Raw genomic sequence first — 21,273 nt, forward strand, 5'->3', positions numbered from 1 at the left:
CTGGAGCCCGCTTCAGATTCTGTGTCTCTCCATCTCTTGGCCCCTCCCCTGCTCATGCTCTGTGTCTCTCTGTCTCTCGATAATAAATAAACATTAAAAAAAATTTTTTTAAGTGAGACCGTACTTTATTTGTCTTTCTTTGTCTTACTTGGTTCACCTAGCGTAACACCCTCAAAGTCTGTCCACATGGTCAGAAATGGCAAGATTTCCTTCTTTTTTATGGCAAGTAATATTCCACTGTGTTTATATAGAACACGTTTTCTTTATCCATTCATATCTGTCAGCGAACACAGGTTATTTCCATGTCTTGGCCATCGTAAACAGTGCTGCGGTGAACGTGGGGGTGCAGATACCTTCTCCAGTGACTGTTTTCGTTTCCTTCGGGTAAATACCCAGAAGTGGAATTACTGGATCGTGTGGTAGTTCTATTTTTAATTTTTTGAGGAAGCTCCATGCTGCTTAATACAATGGTTACAACATCTTATAGTCCCACTGACGGTGCAGGAACCTTCCTTTTTCTACACTTTGTTACCAACACTTGTTGTTTCTTGTCTTTTTGATACTAGCCGTTCTGCCAGGTGTGAGGTGGTATTTCATTTGATTTTGATTTGCATTTCCCTGATGGTGAGTTATGTCGGCCATCTTTTCATGTACCTGTTGGCCATCTGTATGTTGTCTTTGGAGATATGTCTATTCAGATCTTCTGCCTATTTTTCAATTGGACCACTTGGGTTTTTTGTTATTGAGTTGTAAGAGTTTTGTTTTGTTTTGTTTTGTTTTGTTTTTTTACATATTTTCAGTATTAACCCCTTATCAGACCCATGATTTGCAAATTATTTTCTCCCATTCATAGACTGCCTTTTCATTTTGTTGATGGTTTCCTTTGCTGTGCAGAAGCTTTTTAGTTTGATGTTTACTTTTGCTTTTGTTGCATTTAATTTTGGTGTCAAATCCAAAAAATCATCCACAAAACCAGTGTCAAGGAGCTTACCACCTATGTTTTATTCCAGGAGTTTTATGGTACCAGGTCTTATGTTCAAGTCTTTGATCCATTTTGAGTTGATATTGTGTATAGTATAAGGTAGTGGTCCAGTGTCATTCTTTTGCATGTGACTGTCCAATTTTCCCAACACCGTCTATTAAAGAGACTCCTTTCTCTATTGTATAGTCTTGCCTCCTTTGTAGATTAATTGACCATATAATTGTGGGTTTATTTCTGGGCTCTCTATTCCATTGATCTGTGTGTCAGTTTTTATGCCAAAACCATACCGTTTTGGTTACTGTATCTTTGTAATACAGTTTGAAATCAGGGAGTGTAATGCCTCCAGTTTTTTGTTTTTCAGTTTTTTCACCTGTGACTCCGCCTCCCTTCTGGCAACCACCAGTTTGTTCGCCGTATTTAAGAGTCTGGTCTGGGGCACCTGGGTGGCTCAGTTGGTTGAGCGCCCAACTTCAGCTCAGGTCATGGTTCATGAATTCGAGCCCCACGTCAGGCTCTCTGCTGTCAGTGCAGAGCCTGCTTCTAATCCTCTGTCCCCTTCTCTCTCTACCCCTCCCCTACTGGCATTCTCTGTCTCTCATTCTCTCTCTCTCTCAAAAATAAACATTAAAAAAAAAAAGTCTACTTTTTCATTTGTCTCTTTTTTTCTTTGTTTCATCATTTGTTTCTTAAATTCCAAACATGAGTGAAAGCACGTGGTATTCATCTTTCTCTGACTTATTTCACTTAGCATTATACCCTCTTGGTCCATCCGTGTTGTCACACATGGCAAGATCTCATCCTTTATGGCTGAGTAACATTCCATTGTGTATATATAGCACATCTTCATTCATCTATGGATGGGCACTCGGACTGCTTCTGTATCCTGGCTGCTGTAAATATCATGCAGCAATAAACATAGGGGTGCATATATCTTTCAGTCGTGTTGATTTGATTTGCAAATACTGACCCACTCTTGCATCCCTGGAATAAATCCCACTTGGTCGTGGTGAAAGATTTTTTTAATGTATTGTATTGTCGGTTTGCTGATATTTTGTTGACATTTTTTGCATCTGTGTTCATCAGAGACCTTGGTCTGTAGCTTTCTTTTTTTGTAGTGTCTTTATCTGGTTTTGGTATCGAAGTAATGCTGGTCTTGTGGAATAATTTTGAAAGTTTTCTTTCCTCTCCAATTTTTTGAGTATTTGAGAGGAATAGATATTAACTTGTCTTTAAATGTTTGTTTGAATTTACCTGTGAAGGCATCTGGTCCTGGACTTGGTTGGTTTTTGGGTTACTGATTCAATTTCATTGCTAGTAATCAGTCTGTTCAATTTTCTTTTTCTTACTGATTCAGTTTTGGAAGGTTGTATGTTTCTAGGAAATTACCCATTTCTTCTAGGTTGTCTGATTTGTTGGCAAGTGACCTTATATGTTCCTGTAATCCTTTGTATATCTGTGGTGTTGGTTGCTGTTTCTCCTCCTTCATTTCTGATAGTATTTATTTTGAGTCTGTTCTCCCTTTTTTGATGAGTGTAGCTAAAGGTTTATCAATTTTGTTCATGTTTTCAAAGAACCAGCACCTGGTTTCATTGATCTGTTCCATTGTTTTCTTAGTCAGTATATCTTTTTTTTTTTTTTTTTAAGTATGCTTCACACCCAGCACAGAGACCAAGGCAGGGCTTGAACTCACGACCCTGAGATCAAGACCTGAGCTGAGATCAGAAGTCGGATACTTAACCAACTGAGCCACCCAGGTGCCCCTAGTCTGTATATCATTTATTTCTGCTCTGATCTTTATTATTTCCTTCTTTTTATTGGCCTTGGATTTTGTTCTTCTAGCTTCTTTGGTATAAGATTAGATTATTTATTTGAGATTTTTCTTGTTTGTTGAGGTAGGCTTGTATTGCTATAATCATCCCTCTTAGAATAGCTTATACTGCACGATGCCTCCAGCTTTGTTCTTCCCCAAGATTGGTTTGGCTATTTAAGGTCTTTTGTGGTTCCATACAAACGTTAGCATTGTTTGTTATATTTCTGTGAAAAGGGCCATTGGAATTTTGATAGGGATTGCGTTGAATCTATAGATTGCTTTGGGTAGTGTGGACATGTAAAAATTCTTCCAACCTGTGAGCACAGAATAGCATTCCATTGATCTTCTGTGTACTTTAGTTTCTTTCATCAGTGTCTTGTAGCTTTCAGTGTGCAGGTCTTTGACCTTCTTGTTTAAATTTATTCCTGGGTATTTTATTCTTTGTGATTCTATTGTAAATAGAATTGGTTTCTTTTAGAATTTTTTAAATTTATTTATTTCGAGAGAGACAGAACACGAGAGCAGGAGAAGGACGGAGAGAGAGAATAGCAAGCAGACTCCACACTGTCAGCATGGAGCCTGATGTGAGGCTGGGACTCACAAACCACAGGATCATAACCTGAGCTGAAATCAGTTTTCTGACTCTTAACTGACTGAGCCATCCAGGCGCCCCAGTAGGATTCGTTTCTCAATTTCTTTTCTTTGATAGTTCGTTATCAGTATATAGAAGTGCCACTGATTTTTGTAGATTGTATATCTTGCAACTTTACTGAATTGGTTTATTATTTCTAACAGGTTTTTGGCTGAATCTTTAGAAACCTATTTTTCAATATATCTGGGAGTAGAAGGTTTTAAAAAACATTTTTTTAATGTTTATTATTTTCGAGAGAAAGAGCATGAGTGGGGGAAGGGCAGAGACAGAGGGAGACACAATCCAAAGCAGGTTCCAGGCTCCGAGCTGTCGGCACAGAGCCCGACTCGGGGCTCAAACTCACAAACCATGAGATCATGACCTGAACCAAAGTCGGACGCTTAACTGACTGAGCCACCCAGGCACACCAGGAAGTAGAAGCTTTTTTAAAAGGCCAAAATCTCCTGTGTACTTCTCTTCTGCTAGGAAGGGAGAAATGCATGTGAACGAAAGCAGTTCAACACAAGCAGCTTAGACCTGGATTAGAAGCAGAGAGGATTGGCAGTGGCAGAGAGATCAAAAAGTAATTTGCAACCAGAAGCCATGGGATTTTCACCTGCCACATGGTTATCTTTATTATTTACTTATTTATTTTTAGAAAAATCTTGTTTGGCCTGATAGGAAGAAACCAGGAATAAGCTGTTAGGATAGCCCTGGAGTTTCTTGGGCTTTTTTTTCTTTTTCAATATTTTAAGTTTTTATTATGAAAAGTTTAAGACATACCCAGAAGTAGAAGATTATAACTATTAATATGTAGTCATACACCTACAGTTAAATATTTTTCACAAACACTCCTACCCAGTTCTTCCCACAGGTTTATTTGGAAGCAAATCACAGATAACTTATTCTCTCCGTAAATATCTTAGTATATTATCTCTAGAGATAGATGTTAAAAAAAAAACATGACCGCAAAACCATCATCGCAATTAGGAAAATTAATGATGCCTTCCAGTATCTAGTGTTCGAGATTTCCCAATTATCTTTTTTTTTTTTAATTCCAGTGTAGTTAACGTATATACACTGTTACATTAGTTTCAGGTGTAGCACGCAGTGATTCAGCACTTCATACGGTACTCGGGGCTCACTGGGTAGATGCCCCTCTCATGGTCCAGTGAAAGATCAGATTCTGAATTGAAGCAAGGGTAGAGTTAATGAGCAAGGGACATTGGAGAAATTTTTCATGAAGACTTTTCCACCAAGAACAGGTGAAATTATGTTTTAGGTAATCCATTTCTCTAAGATTTAATTATCTACCAAAAATGAGGCAGCAGTATTTGGCATGTAAAGGGTTGTTTTAGTGACTTTACGATTTTACTTTTGTGCAACAACCTTGTTTTCTGATGATGTCAGGTAAATGAGGCGTTTAGGTTAAATGTGATTTTGCTCTTCCTTAGCTTTTAATCTTTCCGGAAGACATATTGAAACAGGTGACATAGACTCGCCAAAGAGTTTTTGGTATCAGTTTTTTCCAGTTAGGAAACCGAGGCAAAAGGGATTTAAATACCTTGTTATCAATCCCATGCTGCTTGTTGGTTGTGGAATCAATGTCAGTTACGTCTGGTTACTAAATTCACCTCATTTCTGTCACTAAAATGTACTTACCATCAGTATTTCTCTGAAAAAGTAGGGGGTGAAATGGGATATCATTGCCAATTTTGCACAAGCGTTTAAACTGTTCTCCACATTCAGACTCATTTAGAGTTAGTTCCAGCGGTAGGTACAACTTCCAGTGTACGGTTACACGTATCTGAGAAAGAATGTTCCTGGGCCATGAATTTTTAAAAATTAACATGCTGACCGGAATTTCCAGTGATCTGCTTATCATTAATTCACTGCTTGAACTGGTGTTACAAACACAAGATCAGAATTTAGTCTCACATGAGCTACATCAAGCTGTGTTGTTAATAGAACAGTGATAAAGAATGGAGTTGGGGTGCCTGGGTGGCTCAGTTGGTTGAGCATCTGACTTCGGCTCAGGTCATGATCTCGCGGTTTCTGAGTTCGAGCCCCGCATCGGGCTCTGTGCTGACAGCTCAGGGCCTGGAGCCTGCTTCAGATTGTGTCTCCCTCTCTCTCTGCCAATCCCCCACTCATGCTCTGTCTCTTTCTCTCTCTGTCTCTCTTTCCCTCTATGTCAAAAATAAATAAACATTAAAAAAAAAATTTAAAAAAAAAAGTCAGACTTTGGCCCAGGTCACGATCTCGCAGTTCATGACTTTGAGCCCTGCGTTAAGCTCTGTGCTGACAACTCAGAGCCTGGAGCTTGCTTTGGATTCTGTCTCCCTCTTTCTGCCCCTCCCCCACTTGTGATCTGTCTCTCTCTCTCTTTCTCTTTCTCTTTCTCTTTCTCTTTCTCTTTCTCTTTCTCTCAAATATAAATAAAAACATTAAAAATTTTTTTAAAGGAAAAAGAATGGGGTTAAATTGCCTGGGATTAAACCTTAGCCTAGCCGTTTACTAGTTGTTTGACTTAGCAGAAGTTACTGAGTTCTCTGTGCCTCTTCTCTGTTTAATAAGGAGCCAGCCCCACCTACCTCATGGGGTTGTGAGAATTAAAATGATACTCTGGGGGCTCCTGGGTGGCTCATTCAGTTAAGCATCTGACTCTTGTTTTTGGCTCAGGCTGTGATCTCACACACAGTTCGTGGTATTGGGCTCAGCGCTGACAGCACAGAATCTACTTGGTATTCTCTCTCTCCCTCTCTCTGCCCCTCCCTCCTTCACTCTCTCTCTCTCAAAAATAAATAAACTAAAAAAATTTTAAAAAATGATACTCTGTACATATAGGTGTACATTATAGGTGTTCAATAAATGTCCATTATAAGCAAGCTGGTCTAGGAAGATTTGGATTTACATAAAGATAAATTCTTGCCTTTAAAAAAGAATTCATTTCACTACAGGATTCACAGTAGGCTAAAATAACAAGTATCTTTATTCCATTTAGATTGATTTTTTTTTTTTAGAAACCTATATCTATTGTGGAAAATAAGGTATCTACACAAAAATTCTTGTATTCCTAGAATTGTTTCAAGGTAATGTCCTTAAAGTATCCTGTTGTCTGCCCCCCAGATTTTCTTTATATTATTTTAATTGGTCCTTTGAAAAAATAGTATTATGTTTTTGTTGACTTTTGACTAAATACCTAGGTCCTGTGGCATATAAAAACATTGCACTTCATACAGTAAAGATCTCTGACCTTCAAGAATTTATTTTTGAAAATATTTTGGATCAGTTCCCACCATTGGCGGAAGGGATAGAACGGATCCCTCATCAGAGCTATATATGAGCTTGTAACTCTCCAGCTTTGAAACTGGTGACAAAAAACAAAGGATCTTTCCCTGCTGTCTTCTTTCTAAGGACAGTTTTTGAGTTTTGGTGTTTTGTGTTTTTTTTTTTTTTTTTAACGTAATCCTGCCCATCAGACCTTACAGCAATAAAAAATGAGCCATTTGCATGACTCCTCACTTGATTGTTTTTTGCCTCACTGGAAATATTGCCTTCCTCTTTCATTCTTTGGAATATTTAGCAAGTGATACAAGGTCTGTCGGCTGTGGAATTTATTGGTGTTAATAAGGGTTCTGATACCTTCCAGCATTCGTTTCCCAAAGTTACTAACTGATGGTAACGTAGGCTTTCACCTTTGAAAGCACATATTTGTTGTGGTTGTTGCTTTTGGTCGCTGTTGAGTGCCTACTATTTGGGTACCAAACCAGGACCTTTATACACATTATCTCATTTAATTTTTACAACACTTCCATGAGAGTTACTGCACCCCTTTGTTGTTAGGGAAACTGAGGCTCAAGAAGTTAATTAACTTTTCAGGGTGCCTGGTTGGCTCATTCACTGGAGCATGAGACTTGTTATCTCAGGGTCATGAGTTCGAGTCCCAACATTGGGAGTAGAGATTACTTAAAAAAATTAAAAAATAAAATCTCTAACAAAAAAAGAAAGAAGTTAAATAACTTTTGTAGGTCATAAAAAAGAGCCAGGATTCTGCCTGTGGCCTAACAGACTCTTACTGCTGACTCTTGCATGGTTTATGCCATGGCGCCTTTCCAAACCGATTCTCACGTCTTTCCAAACCAATTCTCACCATGAACATCTTGTTAGTTCTAAAGAATTATGTACTTATGTGAGCATAAGTACATCCATGTGTGTGGAAGACAAAAAGACTGCACCAAAAATGTTATGAGTGGTTATCTGGTTGGTACATCTCTGGGTGCTTTTTAAATTTTTCTTTGGGGTGCCTGGGTGGCTCATTCAGTTAAGCACCCAACTGCAGGTCAGGTCATGATGTCACGGTTCCCCAGTTCGAACCCCACACCGGGCTCTGTGCTGACAGCTCAGAGCCTGGAACCTCTTTGGATTCTTTGTCTCCCTCTCTCTCTATCCCTCCCCTGCTCACGCTCTCTCTCAAAAATAAACATTTAAAAAAACATTTTTTTCTTTGTATTCCTTTGTATTTTCTACACATATGAACATACGTTCTGTAATAAAATTTTTATGTTACGTGCTGAACTTAGTAATTGACACAGGACATTTCTAATTCATTGTTGCTTATTTCTAGATCAATTGGCCTTATTTCCTCCGTGGAAATCTAGTCACTATGATGTCGTAGTTGGTGTGTTGTCAGCTCGCCATAACCATGAACTTCGAAATGTGATAAGAAGCACCTGGCTGAAGCATCTAATGCAACATCCATCGTTAAGGCAACGGTAGGTCTGCTTCGTCGGCACCTTGCCCGATTTACTAAGAGTTGTGAAAAACTTCTTTGGGGATGGTCAGAGATGCTAATTTAGGCCTGTGGCCTTTCTCCCTGGGAGAAATGGCCATTTCGTTTTGCCTTCCCTCCATGTAACTGAGTCACGAAAGGAAATTTTTCTTAATGTTTATTTAGTTTTGAGAGACAGAGCAAGTGTGCACATGAGCAAGGGAGAGGCAGAGAGAGGGAGGCAGAGGATCCCAAGGGGCTCCGCATTGACAGAAAGCCCGACACGGGGCTCGAACTCACGAACCACGAGATCATGACCTGAGCCGAAGTCGGACACTTAACTGACTGAGTCACCCAGGTGTCCCACAAAAGTAAATTTAACTGAGGCTCTTAGCCAAAAGATAGTTGGGGGAGACTATATTCATTGGTTAACATACCTGCTATTTATAGATACCTAGTTTGTTTTATTTTGCTTTGTTTCTGCTTTGATTTAGAAAAGTAATTTGTAAACGGTTCTAGTCCAGAAGAGTTCTCCGCTTAGACAAGTTTGTGTGTGAATATGCTTTTCGCTAACTCCCCAGAGACGCACTTAGTTTTTTTCTGTTCTGTGGTCTTTTTTAGTTGTGTGATCTGCAGTGTGTGTGGTACGCCATGCTCTTTTTCCTGACTACCCTTCCAGGGTTGACCTTTGGTAGCACATCTATTGATATTAGATGGCTTAGTTATCGGTTAGGAGCCCAAGGCCTTCGTCTTCTCAGGGAGACCAGCCTCTGAAGTTACAGAGTGAGAGGCTAGTGGAAGAGAAGCATGGGAGGTTGAACTCTTAGTCATGTGAGGACACTGAGGTGATGGCCAGTTCTCAGAAGCTCTCTCAGGATTGCATGAAGCTGGCATGTTTGGGACTGAGTAGCTATACAACTGCAGAATTTTCTTATCGGCAGTGAACATTTGCAGATTTCCTATCTTATGCATAGCAGCTTTCATTCTTTTTCAAGACCAGTTTCTTTCATTCATGATTTCAGTGATAATAGAACCCACTACCTGGCAAATGAAAGGCCTCAGACTCATCACTACTAATCAGAACCTCCTCTAAAACCTGTACTTCCTACGTAGTCTTTCCCGTCTCTGAAAATAACGACCCCTGGGTGCCTGGGGGGCTCAGTCAGATGAGCGCCCAACTTGCCGAGGTCATGATCTCGCAGCTTGTGAGTTGGAGCCCCGCGTCAGGCTCTCTGCTGACAACTTAGAGCCTGGAACCTGCTTCGGATTCTGTGTCTTCCTCTCTCTCTCTGCCCCTCTCTCTCTCTCTCTCTCTCTCTCTCTCTCTCAAAAATAAATAAATATTCAAAAAAAAAGAAAAAAGAATGTCACTAGGTCAGTCAGGAGAGGGCAAGAGGGAGAACTCTTGGCAGGGACCAGCCTTGTCACTCTGCCGTCGGGTCACCTGAGCACAGTGCTCATAGCCTGTTTGTGAGGATGTTGAGGCATCAGGAAAATAGAAGTTTTAAAAATAAGATGTTGTTATCTTGATTTCTTCTTTCTCTCACATGCCACATCCAACCCATCAGCATCTTTTCTTGGTGCTACCTTTACGTCACCTCCAGAATCCAGCCTCTGACCACCTTAACCGCTGCTCTCGGCACCCCAGTCCTCTTACCATCAGCCCACCGCTGCCTCTCACCTGGATGATTGCAGCAGGAGCCTCTATCTGAATTTCCCGCTTCTACCTTTGATCCTCTGTATTTTATTTTCCATACAGCAGCCAGAGTGCTTCTTTTAAAATTAGTCAAATTGTGTCAGTTTTCTGCTCATATGCCTCCTATTGATTTCTCAGAGTGAAATACTAAGTCTTTACTGTGGCCTTTGACCTTATCTAGATCTACTTCCCCTACAGTGGTCACCATCACTGTGGTTCAGTACACTAATTGTGCTTCTGCCTCAGGGCCTTTGCACTTACTATCTTCTATCACTCTTCCACTGGATATCCTCCTGGTTCCCCTGTCTCAGGTTTTTCAGATCTCTGCTTAGATTAGATGTCACCTTAGCAGCCCCATATTAAATAGCACCCAACCCCTTTCTGTATCTTCCCTTACTTGACTTTATTTTTCTTTCTAATACTTATCACCAACTAACATGTTTATTATATTTAGCTTTATATATATAAAGTGTTTGTCTTTCTCCATTAGAATGTAGTTTCATGGGTACAAGGACTGGCTTTTTTCACTGATGTATTTCTGATACCTGCAACCTAACTTGGCCCAGGGGAAGGCACTCAACAGCTATTGAGGGAATGACTCAGAACTAAATGTCATGAGGAAAATTGACCTTCAGATATTCACCAGTAATTAATTTGTCATCATAGCATTCCTGCTTTAAATTTAGTAGGTTGGTGATTTGTTTTATAAAAATGATGGGATAGCTGTATAAAAATAGATATTAGCCCAAACTCCTTCCTGGGGCAGAGTAAGTTTATGGATCTAGTAAGAGTATTTAAGATGGCTTTAAAAAACTAACTTGGTAAATATAATTAATTAGCAAATTTATTCATTTCTGTGTATACTTTTATTGTAATCTTTTTATTTTTGAGAGAGAGAGAGAGAGAGAGAGGGAGAGGGAGAGTGCTTATGAGCAGGGGAGGGGCAGAGAGAGAGGGAGACACAGAATCCGAGGCAGGCTCCAGGCTCTGAGGTGTCAGCACAGAGCCCGACATGAGCCTCGAACTCACGAACTGTGATGAGCTGAAGTCAGACGCTCAACCGAGTGAACCACCTAGACATCCCTGCACTCTTATTTTAAATGCTAGTTGTTTATAAATGGTACTCTGCCTTAATTGGCCATTAGTAACAGAAAGTGTTGGCATTTCTGTGGCTGTGGCTTGCTTTCAAATCTTGCATTTCACTGAAGGAGCCAGACTCCACATATATTTCCAGGACCTTGTTTAATTACAAGCCTTTGTAATAAAATAAATAAGTTGTCAACTTCACAACGTATCTTCTGCACGGAGGTAGTGTGCTGCTCGTGGTAGAATATAAAGATAGTCACGGTGTAGCCTGGGTCTTTATGGGGGAAGTTTAATGGAAGGAAGTAGATGTAATAGTGTAATAAAATGTTACATGTGCTGTGATATAAAGAGATAGAAAACAGCCTGGAGTGTTGGGGAAACCCCAAACAGTGCCATGTAACTGGGGCACGTGGGGTAGGGGCTTGTGGGCGAGAGTGAGGTGAAGCGCTGGGGAAGGAAAGAGAGGCGGAGAGACAGGGATGATGAGGTAAAGAGAGCAGGGAGGGTGTGGGACCAAGGGGTAGGCAGCGGCCGGGTCACGCACAACAGCCGTGGGGACAGGCCGAGGGGCTGGACTAAAGCGTGACCTTCGAGGAAAATGACGTCGGTAAGTGGGGGGAGGAGGAGGAGGAGGATTGCTAGCTTTTAACATGGAGAATAGTGAAAGCATCAGTCGACACGGAAAATGCCAGATGAGAAGAGCAGGTGTCATGGGAAAGAAGTCCGCTGTGGGAATGTTGAGTTTGTGGGAGCTCCTGGCGGTGGTGTGCTAGTGAGTGTTTACCAGCTGGCTCTCTGAGAAATGAGTATGTTTGTATGTACGTGTATGTGTGCGGTAAGTTTTGTTGATACAAAGGATGTACGGCACACAAGTGACAGGATGACTTGTATGATACTCTCTATTACAAATTCCGTGTAGCCAGCAGATTCTCCTGTGAATGCTTTTATTGTTCTGGACTTGACTTACGCTTGCCACTGACAAAAGAGTGTAGTTCTGACATAAACGTTCCCTTTAAGTTAAAGAGTAAAACTAAAGTGACAACTGAGGTATGTGCCGGAAGTTTACTCTCAGTCAGTAGAGTCCACAGCTTCTTTGCTGAATCAGATGATAGGTTTTGGTCAGTGGAAGAGTATTTCCTCAATTTTTTGTGCCATTCACAGCGGGATGGCTACAAACACATAGCTTTTGTCTTTTAATTTTTATTTACTTATTTTTAATTCAAGTATAATGAACATACAATGCTGCATTATCTCAGGAGTATGATAGGGTGGTTCAGCAGTTCCATTCAGTACTCAGTGCTCATTATGAGCAGCGTGCTCTTTTTTAAAGAAAAAAATTTTTTTTAAGTTTATTTATTTATTTTGAGAGGTGGGCAGTGAAGGAGAGAGCATCCCAAGCCGGCTCCGCACCAGCAGCACAGAACCCGAGGCGGGGCCGAAACTCACAAACTGTGCGATCATGACCTGAGCTGAAACTAGGAGTCGGATGTTTAACTGACCGAGCCACCCAGGCGCCCCACAATAAGGGTGCCCTTCACGTATTTCAGCTGTCCCCCCTCCCCACCTTCCCTCTGGTAACCACCAGTTTGTTTTCTCTAGTTAAGAGTCTGTTTTGTCTTTCTCTGGCTTACTTCACTTAGCATTATCCTCTCTAGATCCATCCATGATTGTTGCAAATGGCAAGAGTTCATTCTTTTTTTATGGCTCAGTGATATTGCATCGTATATCTATACATGTCCCTGATCCATCCATCTATCAGTGGGCACTGGAGTTGTTTCCATGGACTGATACTGGCTGCGGTAAACACAGGGATGCACATATCTTTTCAAATTAGCGTTTTTGTTTCCTTTGGATAAGTAGCCAATAGTGGCATTACTGGATCATATGGTAATTCTATCTGTAATTTTTTGAGGACCCTCCGCACAGTGGCTGCACCAGTTCGCGTTCCCACCAACAGCGCACAAGTGTTCTTTTTCTCCACATCCTGGCCAACACTTGTTTCTTGTGTTTTTTATTTTAGCCATTCTGACAGGTGCGAGGTGATATCTCATTGTAGTTTTGATTTGCATTTCTGTATGGTGAGTGATGTTGAGCATCTTTTCATGTGTCTGTTGGCCATCTGGATGTCTTCTTTGGAAAAATGTCTATTCGTGTCTTCTGACTATTTTTAATTGGATTATTTAGTTTTTTGGTGTTGAGTTGTGTAAGTTCTTTATACATTTTGAATACTATCCCCTTATTGGATATGTCATTTGCAAATATCTTCTCCCATTCAGTAGGTTGCCTTTTTTTAGTTTCATTGATTTTTTCCTTCACGGTGCAGAAGCTTTTTATTTTGGTGTAGTCCCAGTAGTTTAATTTTGCTTTTGTTTCCCTTGCCTGAGGAGACATATCTAGACAAATGTTTCTATGGCCAATGTCAGAGAAATTACTGCCTTTGTTTTCTTCTAGGAGTTTTATGGTTTCGGGTCTCACATTTAGGTCTTAAACCATTTTGAGTTTATTTTTGTGTATGGTATGTGAAAGTGGTCCAGTTCATTCCTTTGCATGTAGCTGTCCAGTTTTCCCAGCACCATTTGTTGAAGAGACTGTCTTTTCCCATTGGATGTTCTTACTTCCTTTGTCATAGATTAATTGACCATATAATTGTGGGTTTATTTCTGGGCTCTCTGTCCTGTTGCGTTGATCTGTACAGACATGGCACATTTTTAAGTTTAATCTGCATTACCTTTTCCTCCAACATTTACTTTTTTCCCCCCTCCCATCACTTAAAGTCAACAAAACAATAAATAAAACCCTTATTTGTAGTGTTTGCTCCCTTCCATGGTGTAAATACTCTCACCGTGACCACTTTGAACTAACTAATGCAACATCTCTGAACATAGAGTTGGGGAAGGTATGTATTAATTAGCACACCATTATATTTCCACCACATGGATAGAATAGATAAAAATAACCTCAAGAGCATAGATAACAGTGAAATAATTAAGAAACGATTAACTCAGGTATTTTCTTTGTTTTTAATGTAATGTATTAATTGTAAGTTTATGTAATTTAATAAAGGCCAGGCTTAATAACCAGCCCACAGAATTCCCAAAAATTTAGCGGTTGGCTCTCTCAAGCCAGTGGGCACAGGCTCCAGCACCTGTCACCTGTAGGCCATCTAGGTGAAGGTGTCCAATGAATATAGGGACCTTTTACTTAGAAGATGGGTCCAAACTAGAGACGCTAATTCAGAAATCATTCTCAAGCCAGTTGAAGCCTCAGGAATAAACCGTGTCCAGGGAGAGCAAGCAAAAAAGAAAAGGAAGAGACAAGGGCAAAGCCCTGCTTTAGTCATCTCCCCTAATGGACAAGCTGGGGAAGAAGAGCCAGTGAGGGGACTGAGCCGGCCGTGTAACGGAGGGGAAAGAGCCCTGTCCAGGCTATCAAACCACAGGTTTGAGGTGGCGCTATCGAACCACAGGTTGAAGGGTTGAAAAGCATCTGTTGATTTAACAGCGAATCAGTGGCTACATTGGGGTAAACATCTCAGTGTAAGTGTTGGGTATCGAAGTTAGAATCTCTGTTTTATAAAATGAGTGGGACGTGAGAAATTAGAGCCTGCAACTTTAGTTAATTCCTTTGTAGGACTTTAAAGGAAAGGGTAGAGACAAGGAAGGGATGGCAGCTATACAGAAATTAATACCAAGACTTCGTCGGGGCACCTGGGTGGCTCAGTCGGCTAAGCGTCCAACTTTGGCTCAGGTCATAATGTCATAGTTCATGAGTTGGAGCCCCACGTGGGGCTCTGTGCTGACAGCTCGGAGCCTGGAGCCTGCTTCGGATTCTGTGTCTCCCTCTCTCTCTGCCCTTCCCCCGCTAATGCTGTCTCTCTGTCAGAAATGAATAAACAATAAAAAAAAAATTAAAAAAAAAACACAAAAAACACTTCATCGTATTTATAATGTGTAGGGAAGGGACCACACGGTACAGGTAACCGGCGAAGAAAGGTGTAGGAGAGGACCTCCTCTTGCATAGACAGACTGATCTGGAGCAAAGGAATACCTTCTGACATAGAAGGAAGCAAGTCAAGAAGATTGCAGACAGATATGTTTGTGGGTCGGGGCATGAGAAACTGGCTTTACTGTAGTTTGCTCATAACTGGTGTGAGCGTCTGCTGGCGGCCAGGCCAAACACTCAGACTTGCTTTAAAACAGCACGACAGTAGAGGGCTTACGCGGAAGTCACTTGGTGGCTGGCGACTTTTGGGTTGCTGGTTCTTTTGCTGGACTGGAAAAGGAAAGTTGGAATGAATGTCATAAATACTTGTGTCTCAAAGCAAAAGCTCTGATGTGGGTGTGAGAAACGTGTGTGTGCAAAGTAAAGATCAGTATCTGATGTTAATGCCAACGTCTCTCTCAGTGTGCTTGTCAAGTTCATAATAGGTGCTCGTGGCTGCGAGGTGCCCGTGGAAGACAGGGAAGACCCTTACTCCTGCCGACTGCTCAACATCACGAATCCAGGTGAGTTGCCCTTTTCCTCAGCCCTGTCACTCCGTGTACAAGTCTGGTGTGGACAAAAAGCTGCTAAGCTCCCTAGCCCCCGTGGTCCATTTTTATTTAGCAGACTAAAATTCAGCTTTCATCCAAGTGTAGCTTTCATCTTTTTTGACAGTTGACTGATCACTGTTCAGTCTTTACAGATATACGTAACTTCAGGATCCAGGAGAGTTAGCTGCTCAGCGTGATTCAGATGCATCTGGAGATTCCTCACGCCTAGATAAGTCCTGAATAACGGAATCTTGAACTTGGAGATAACTGCTCACTTCACTGTCTTGTCGAGTTAGAGTGACCTTGGTACAAATACTGTGAATCGGCTTTCTCTTAGGATTATTGTCTAAGCTTCTGCAAAAGAAAGAAATGGCAAAAAAATTTAAAAAAAAATTTTTCTTTTAACATTTGTTTGTTTTTGAGAGAGAGAGAGAGAGAGAGAGAGAGAGACAGAGTGGGAGCGGGGGACAGTCAGAGAGAGAGGGAGACACAGAATCCGAAGGGGGCTGTAGGCTCTGAGCTGTCAGCACAGAGCCCGATGCGGGTCTTGCACGCATAAACAGTGAGATCAGACCTGAGCTCAAGTTGGACGCTTAACCAACTGAGCCACCCAGGTGCCCCCCAAAATTTTAAATATGAGTAATATTTCGCATTCCTTATAGTTCAAGATTTCTGGGAGTTCTAATGAGGCAGAGAGATGGTCCTGATTGGGTTCCCTTTGTTACCAGGGAACCGATTTTAGGTAATTGTGGATTGTATAACCGTTTATCTTTCTTAATCCACATTTCCTATTTTCAACTGTGTTTCTAAGGGAGATTAAACTTTTCAGTCTTAAATGTGCTGATGATGACTTCTGGTATTTTGAGATTTGTCAAACCTGTATGATTATATACACCTCACTTTTATAGGTTAAGTGTGTGGGCTTTGGAGTCTGGCTTCATGGCTTTAAATCTAGGCTCTGCCTTTTCTAGGTGTGACCTTTGATCAATTATTTACCCGTTTTGTGTCTCAGTTTCCTTTTTTTTAATGTTTATTCATTTTTGAGAGAGAGAATGAGTGAGCTGGGGAGGGGCAGAGAGAGGGAGACACAGAATCCAAAGCAGGCCCCAGGCTCCGGGCTGTCAGCACAGAGCCCGACAAAGGGCTCGAACCCACAAACCATGAGATCATGACCTGTGCCAAAGTCGGACGCTTAACAGACTGAGCCACCCAGGCGCCCCGTGCCTCAGTTTCATCATCCATAAAGTGGACATGAAAGTTCTTACCTCATAGGGACTGACTGGATGAAATAAGTTGGTATATACGTATAATATTTAGAATAGTTCTTGGGATGTAGCAGGTAGTTAATTTTATTTTAAAGAACCTGCCTTTTATAAAGTTCAGTTTCAATCAGCTTTTTAAATAAATTGTACCGTATTTTCAGGTCTGTAGGGTAAAGCAGAGGTTTCTTACTCCCAATCTTTTAGTTAATGTTGCAATTACAATTTCATGGGCAATTGTGTTTCTCTTGAGAGAAGGTCCCTTCGCTTGCACTGTAGTCCCAGAGGGACCATGAGCCTAATAAAATGTATTACCGATGATGTAAGAGTAGCCTAGAACGAATTACATTTGAAATCCAAAACCAAATCAAATTTTTAAAAATGTCACCTTAAATTAACCAGGCTTTTATTATTTTGAGGGTTACTATTCATTAATAGTAAGAGAGTGGAGCTGTCGGTTAATAGAAGATTTTCATATATGTAATACTTAGCTTACAAATTTTTAGAAAATATGAGTAACTAAATTTATATTGAATCTAATTTTATCGTTTTTGATGACTCAGACAGCATTTAGGTTTATTTTAATACCTTAAGGTCATCATGAGCACTAATCATCATGATACTCTGGCTGTGTAGAAGAGTTGATTAATATAGCATTATCAAAGCAACACAGTTTCCTGTTTCGAGGTAGCCTGAAGTCCAAGGTCCATCTGTTTTAAATAGATATGTAATTATGCTATAATATGCTTAACCTGTTGGCCTTTAACATACATGCTTATATTTTGAATATCTTAAATTTACTGAGTGTATGAAAAAGAAAAACTTCTGCCGTCATCCAGTTTATTTAGCGTCTAGACTCCCTGGCCAGTGTTTGCCCAGCTCATGATAAAAAGTGTATCCTCCCTTTTCACCCTCCTGCTCATGTATGTGATTGGGTAGGAGCAATTGATTCCACTTAGTCACATTTTATTGAGCATCTGTTAAGTGTAAAAGAGCATTCTAGAAATTCTTAGGTAGGGATCCAAATGATCCACTGGGTGTCAGAAGAAGACTGAATTTCTATTTAACTGAAAATAAAACGTAATATTTATAGACTGAGCACACTGGTAACAGTAATATATGTGCATATTTTGTAAGTAAATATATGAGTGTGTATACAAATGTGTTTAACTGATGGGGTTGTGTGAGCAGCAAAATTGGAAAGCCACAGCTCTAAAAGATACAAAGGACTTTGAGAAAATCTTGTAGAATAGGTCTTTATATTACTTCACAAAGTGGCACCGATGTTCTCAGCCATGTGAACTCCTTCATGTAATCGGGCCTGATTCATTTATGGTAATTAAAAATATTATTTGAAAAGGACAGTTTTTGGCTTTGATTTAGACCAGGGAGTGTAAAGTGCACTGAGTTCAAAGTCAATAAACCTGGGGTTTTTTCCTGGCTCTGCCACTTTCTGTGACCTTGAGTGAGTCGCTGAAATCACCAGGCCTCAGTATCGTAACCCACGATGCCAGATAATGCCATACGACGTAGCAGTTGTGAAGATGCGAGCGTGATGGGGCCTGGTGCACGGGATGTGATGAAATGCTTGCTGTGTGTGACGTGCTCCTCTTTTACCAGTATTGCATAGGGTTTTTCAGCGTTGTTGGAAGTGATTTCAAGTACTTTTGTCTTACGACATCACAAGTATTTCATTTTTTTATTTTTTACTTATTTTTTTAGTTTTTTTTCTCATGTTTATTTTTGAGGGAGAGAGAGAGACAGAGTGCTAGTGGGGGAGGGGTAGAGAGAGAGGGAGACAGAATCTGAGCAGGCTTCAGGCTGTGAGCCGTCAGCACAGAGTCCGACGCAGGGCTCGAACTCCCGAATCGCAAAATCATGACCTGAGCCGAAGCTGGGTGCTTAACTGACTGAACCACCCGGCACCCCAGCGACATCACAAATATTTTAAATTGCCCAGCAAGAAATAGGAATTTTGGAATTTGCAGAGCAAGACTAAATTTTCTCATTATTTATGACTGCATTAGGTACTGTTTTTAATATCCCTGTTTATCCAACCTTTCCTAATAGATAGATGCCTTTGATAATATTCCTCTGTGGCGTTTGGACATGTATATGCCCACGTGTATACACAAACTTACTAAAGTTGTTCTGATAATTAAATATTTTACCAAGATGTGGGTGAGAACTTCATTCTTAAATTTCAAAATAAGTTTGTTTTTGTTCCTGGAAGCAGCCATATTTCTGGAGAGTTTTTTTAATTACTGTCATTTGTGAATTATAAGATTATATTTCTTTGGTTACGTAAAACTCCTTTTCTCCTTACATCCTTAGTTTTGAACCAGGAAATCGAGGCATTCAGTCTTTCTGAGGACACCTCATCAGGAATTTCTGAGGACCAGGTTGTCAGCGTGACCTTCCGAGTCCTCTACCCGATTGTTATTACCAGTCTTGGGGTGTTTTATGACGCCAGCGATGTGGGTTTCCAGAGGAACATCACTGTCAAGCTTTATCAGGCAGAACAAGAGGTATGCACTGTTTTGGTTTTTTTTTTTTTTTACAAATTCCCCCCAGTTTTCTTTTTAAAAAACACCAGCTTTTTCCTCATGGCACATAGCAGATTGGGAGACTACATAATTACCTGTGGTTGGAAGACTTCCCTTACTAATTGGATACACGATAGCATAATATATTAATATGCTGGTTTGGGAAGAGAATACCGATGGATAATAACCGTCTTATATCTAGAAAAGAAAAAAATTGGGCCAGATTAGAAATTCCCAACCGAAAATCCCCTAAAGCCTAAGGAATTACAAAAGTTGATAGTGAACGTAAAAACTTTGGGACTCTGAGGTATAAGCGAGTGTTATTGTCTCTGTTCCAAGCCTGAAAGTCTGTCGCTATAATGCAAGGCTGACAGCTGCTTCAAAGGTCTTTTGTAATGAGGATGTAGAGGCAATGAAAGTTTAAAACAGCTGGGCTTAACTGTGTTCCTGATACGTGGGGAAATCTGATTTGTTCACAGAGCATATCTGAAGGAGTATGTCAGTGAGGAATTGCATTTGAAAAGATCCATTTGTGGGTTTTAAACTATAGAAATCCTGGCGGAATTCTACAGTGAACACCCATGTATCTAGCTGATTTCTACAATAGTTAATATTTTGCTGCATTTGCTTTATCATGCACATAGTTGTTTCTCGATCTTTTTTTTTTTTTCCTTACTGAATTTCAGAGTCAGTGTCAGGCATCAGTACACTTTGGCCCTAAACACTTCAGCATACATGTCATTAATTAGACTTTAATGTTTGTTTGTGGTTTTTAATTTTTATTTATTTACTTTTTTAAAGTTTATTTAAGAAATCTCTACACCCCACATGGGACTTGAACTCACGACCCCGAGATCAAGAGTCACGTGCTCTTCCGACTGAGACAGCCAGGCACCCCTCAGTCAGTTTAAACTGCACAAGGTTGTGTAAACCAAACTCCTGTCCCCTTGTCCCTTTCCTAGAGGTAGCCTTTTTTTTTTTTTCTTTTCTGTTACCATTGACTAGTTTTGCCTCTTGTGGGATTTTATATGTAAATAGAATCAAAAAGTACTCTCCTGTGTAAGGCTTTTTTCACTCAGCATGTTTTTGTAACCCATACATGTTCTTGTATGTATTAGTGAATTTTCCCTCCCCTTTTACTTTTTTTTTTTAAGTGAGCTCTGTGCCCAATGTGGGGCTTGAGACCTGAGACCAAGAGGGCAAATTCTGCCAACTGAGCCACCCAACGCCCCATCCCTTTTCCTTTTTTTTTTTTTTTTCTGAGTTGTATTCCAGCAATATGTTATCTGTTCTCCTGATAGTGGGCATATAGAATGTTACCAGGGTTCTTATTTATTTTTTATTCTGTTAGTGGGATGAATTACATTTTTTGGTTTTGAAATGTTAAGCCAACCTTCTATTCGTCTTGGTCAAGATATGTCATTTTTTTTTTTTTTTATGTTGCTAGAAATTGTGTTTCTTGAGGACAGCATGTAGTTGGGTCTTCCTTTTTATCCAGTCTGAGAATCTCTACTTTTTTACATGGAGTGTTTATCCATTTACATTTAATGCAACTCTTGAAGTGGTTAGATTTCTGTTTTTCATATTGCTATTTGTTTTCTGTTTGTTCCACTGTTTTTCATTTCTCTGTTCCTCTTTTTCTGCCTTCTTTGGGTTTGAATATTTTTTAGGATTCCATTTTAATTTCTCTGTTGTCCTTTCAGCTACAGTCTTTGTATTACTATTTTTGCATGTGTGTGGTTGACAGAAAGACTATAATACACATCTTAAACTTTTCTTTGTTGTTGTGTACCCTTTCATGTAAAATATAAGAACAATACAGCGTTACAACTTTTGCTTTAAGCAGCTAAATGTGGGGGCGCCTGGGTGGCTCAGTCGGTTAAGCATCCGACTTCGGCTCAGGTCATCATCTCACCGTTTGTGTGTTCAAGCCCCGCATCAGGCTCTGTGCTGACAGCTC

At 40.3% G+C, this 21,273-nt stretch overlaps 1 protein-coding gene across 3 annotated transcripts in view; it reads left to right on the top strand.

Moving 5' to 3' along the window:
- Positions 1–21,273, top strand: part of B3GALNT2 (beta-1,3-N-acetylgalactosaminyltransferase 2) — a 75,260-nt gene that overhangs the window by 24,814 nt on the left and 29,173 nt on the right. For all 3 annotated transcript variants that reach the window (XM_042961311.1, XM_042961309.1, XM_042961310.1), the window contains 3 exons: positions 8,051–8,198; positions 15,381–15,481; positions 19,102–19,295. In XM_042961311.1, coding sequence (XP_042817245.1) covers positions 8,173–8,198; positions 15,381–15,481; positions 19,102–19,295 — 321 coding nt within the window. In that variant the 5' untranslated portion in view covers positions 8,051–8,172. The remainder of the gene's footprint in view (positions 1–8,050; positions 8,199–15,380; positions 15,482–19,101; positions 19,296–21,273) is intronic.

Source organism: Panthera tigris, chromosome D2 (genome assembly GCF_018350195.1).
Source record: "Panthera tigris isolate Pti1 chromosome D2, P.tigris_Pti1_mat1.1, whole genome shotgun sequence".
NCBI classification, from domain to species: Eukaryota; Metazoa; Chordata; class Mammalia; order Carnivora; family Felidae; genus Panthera; species Panthera tigris.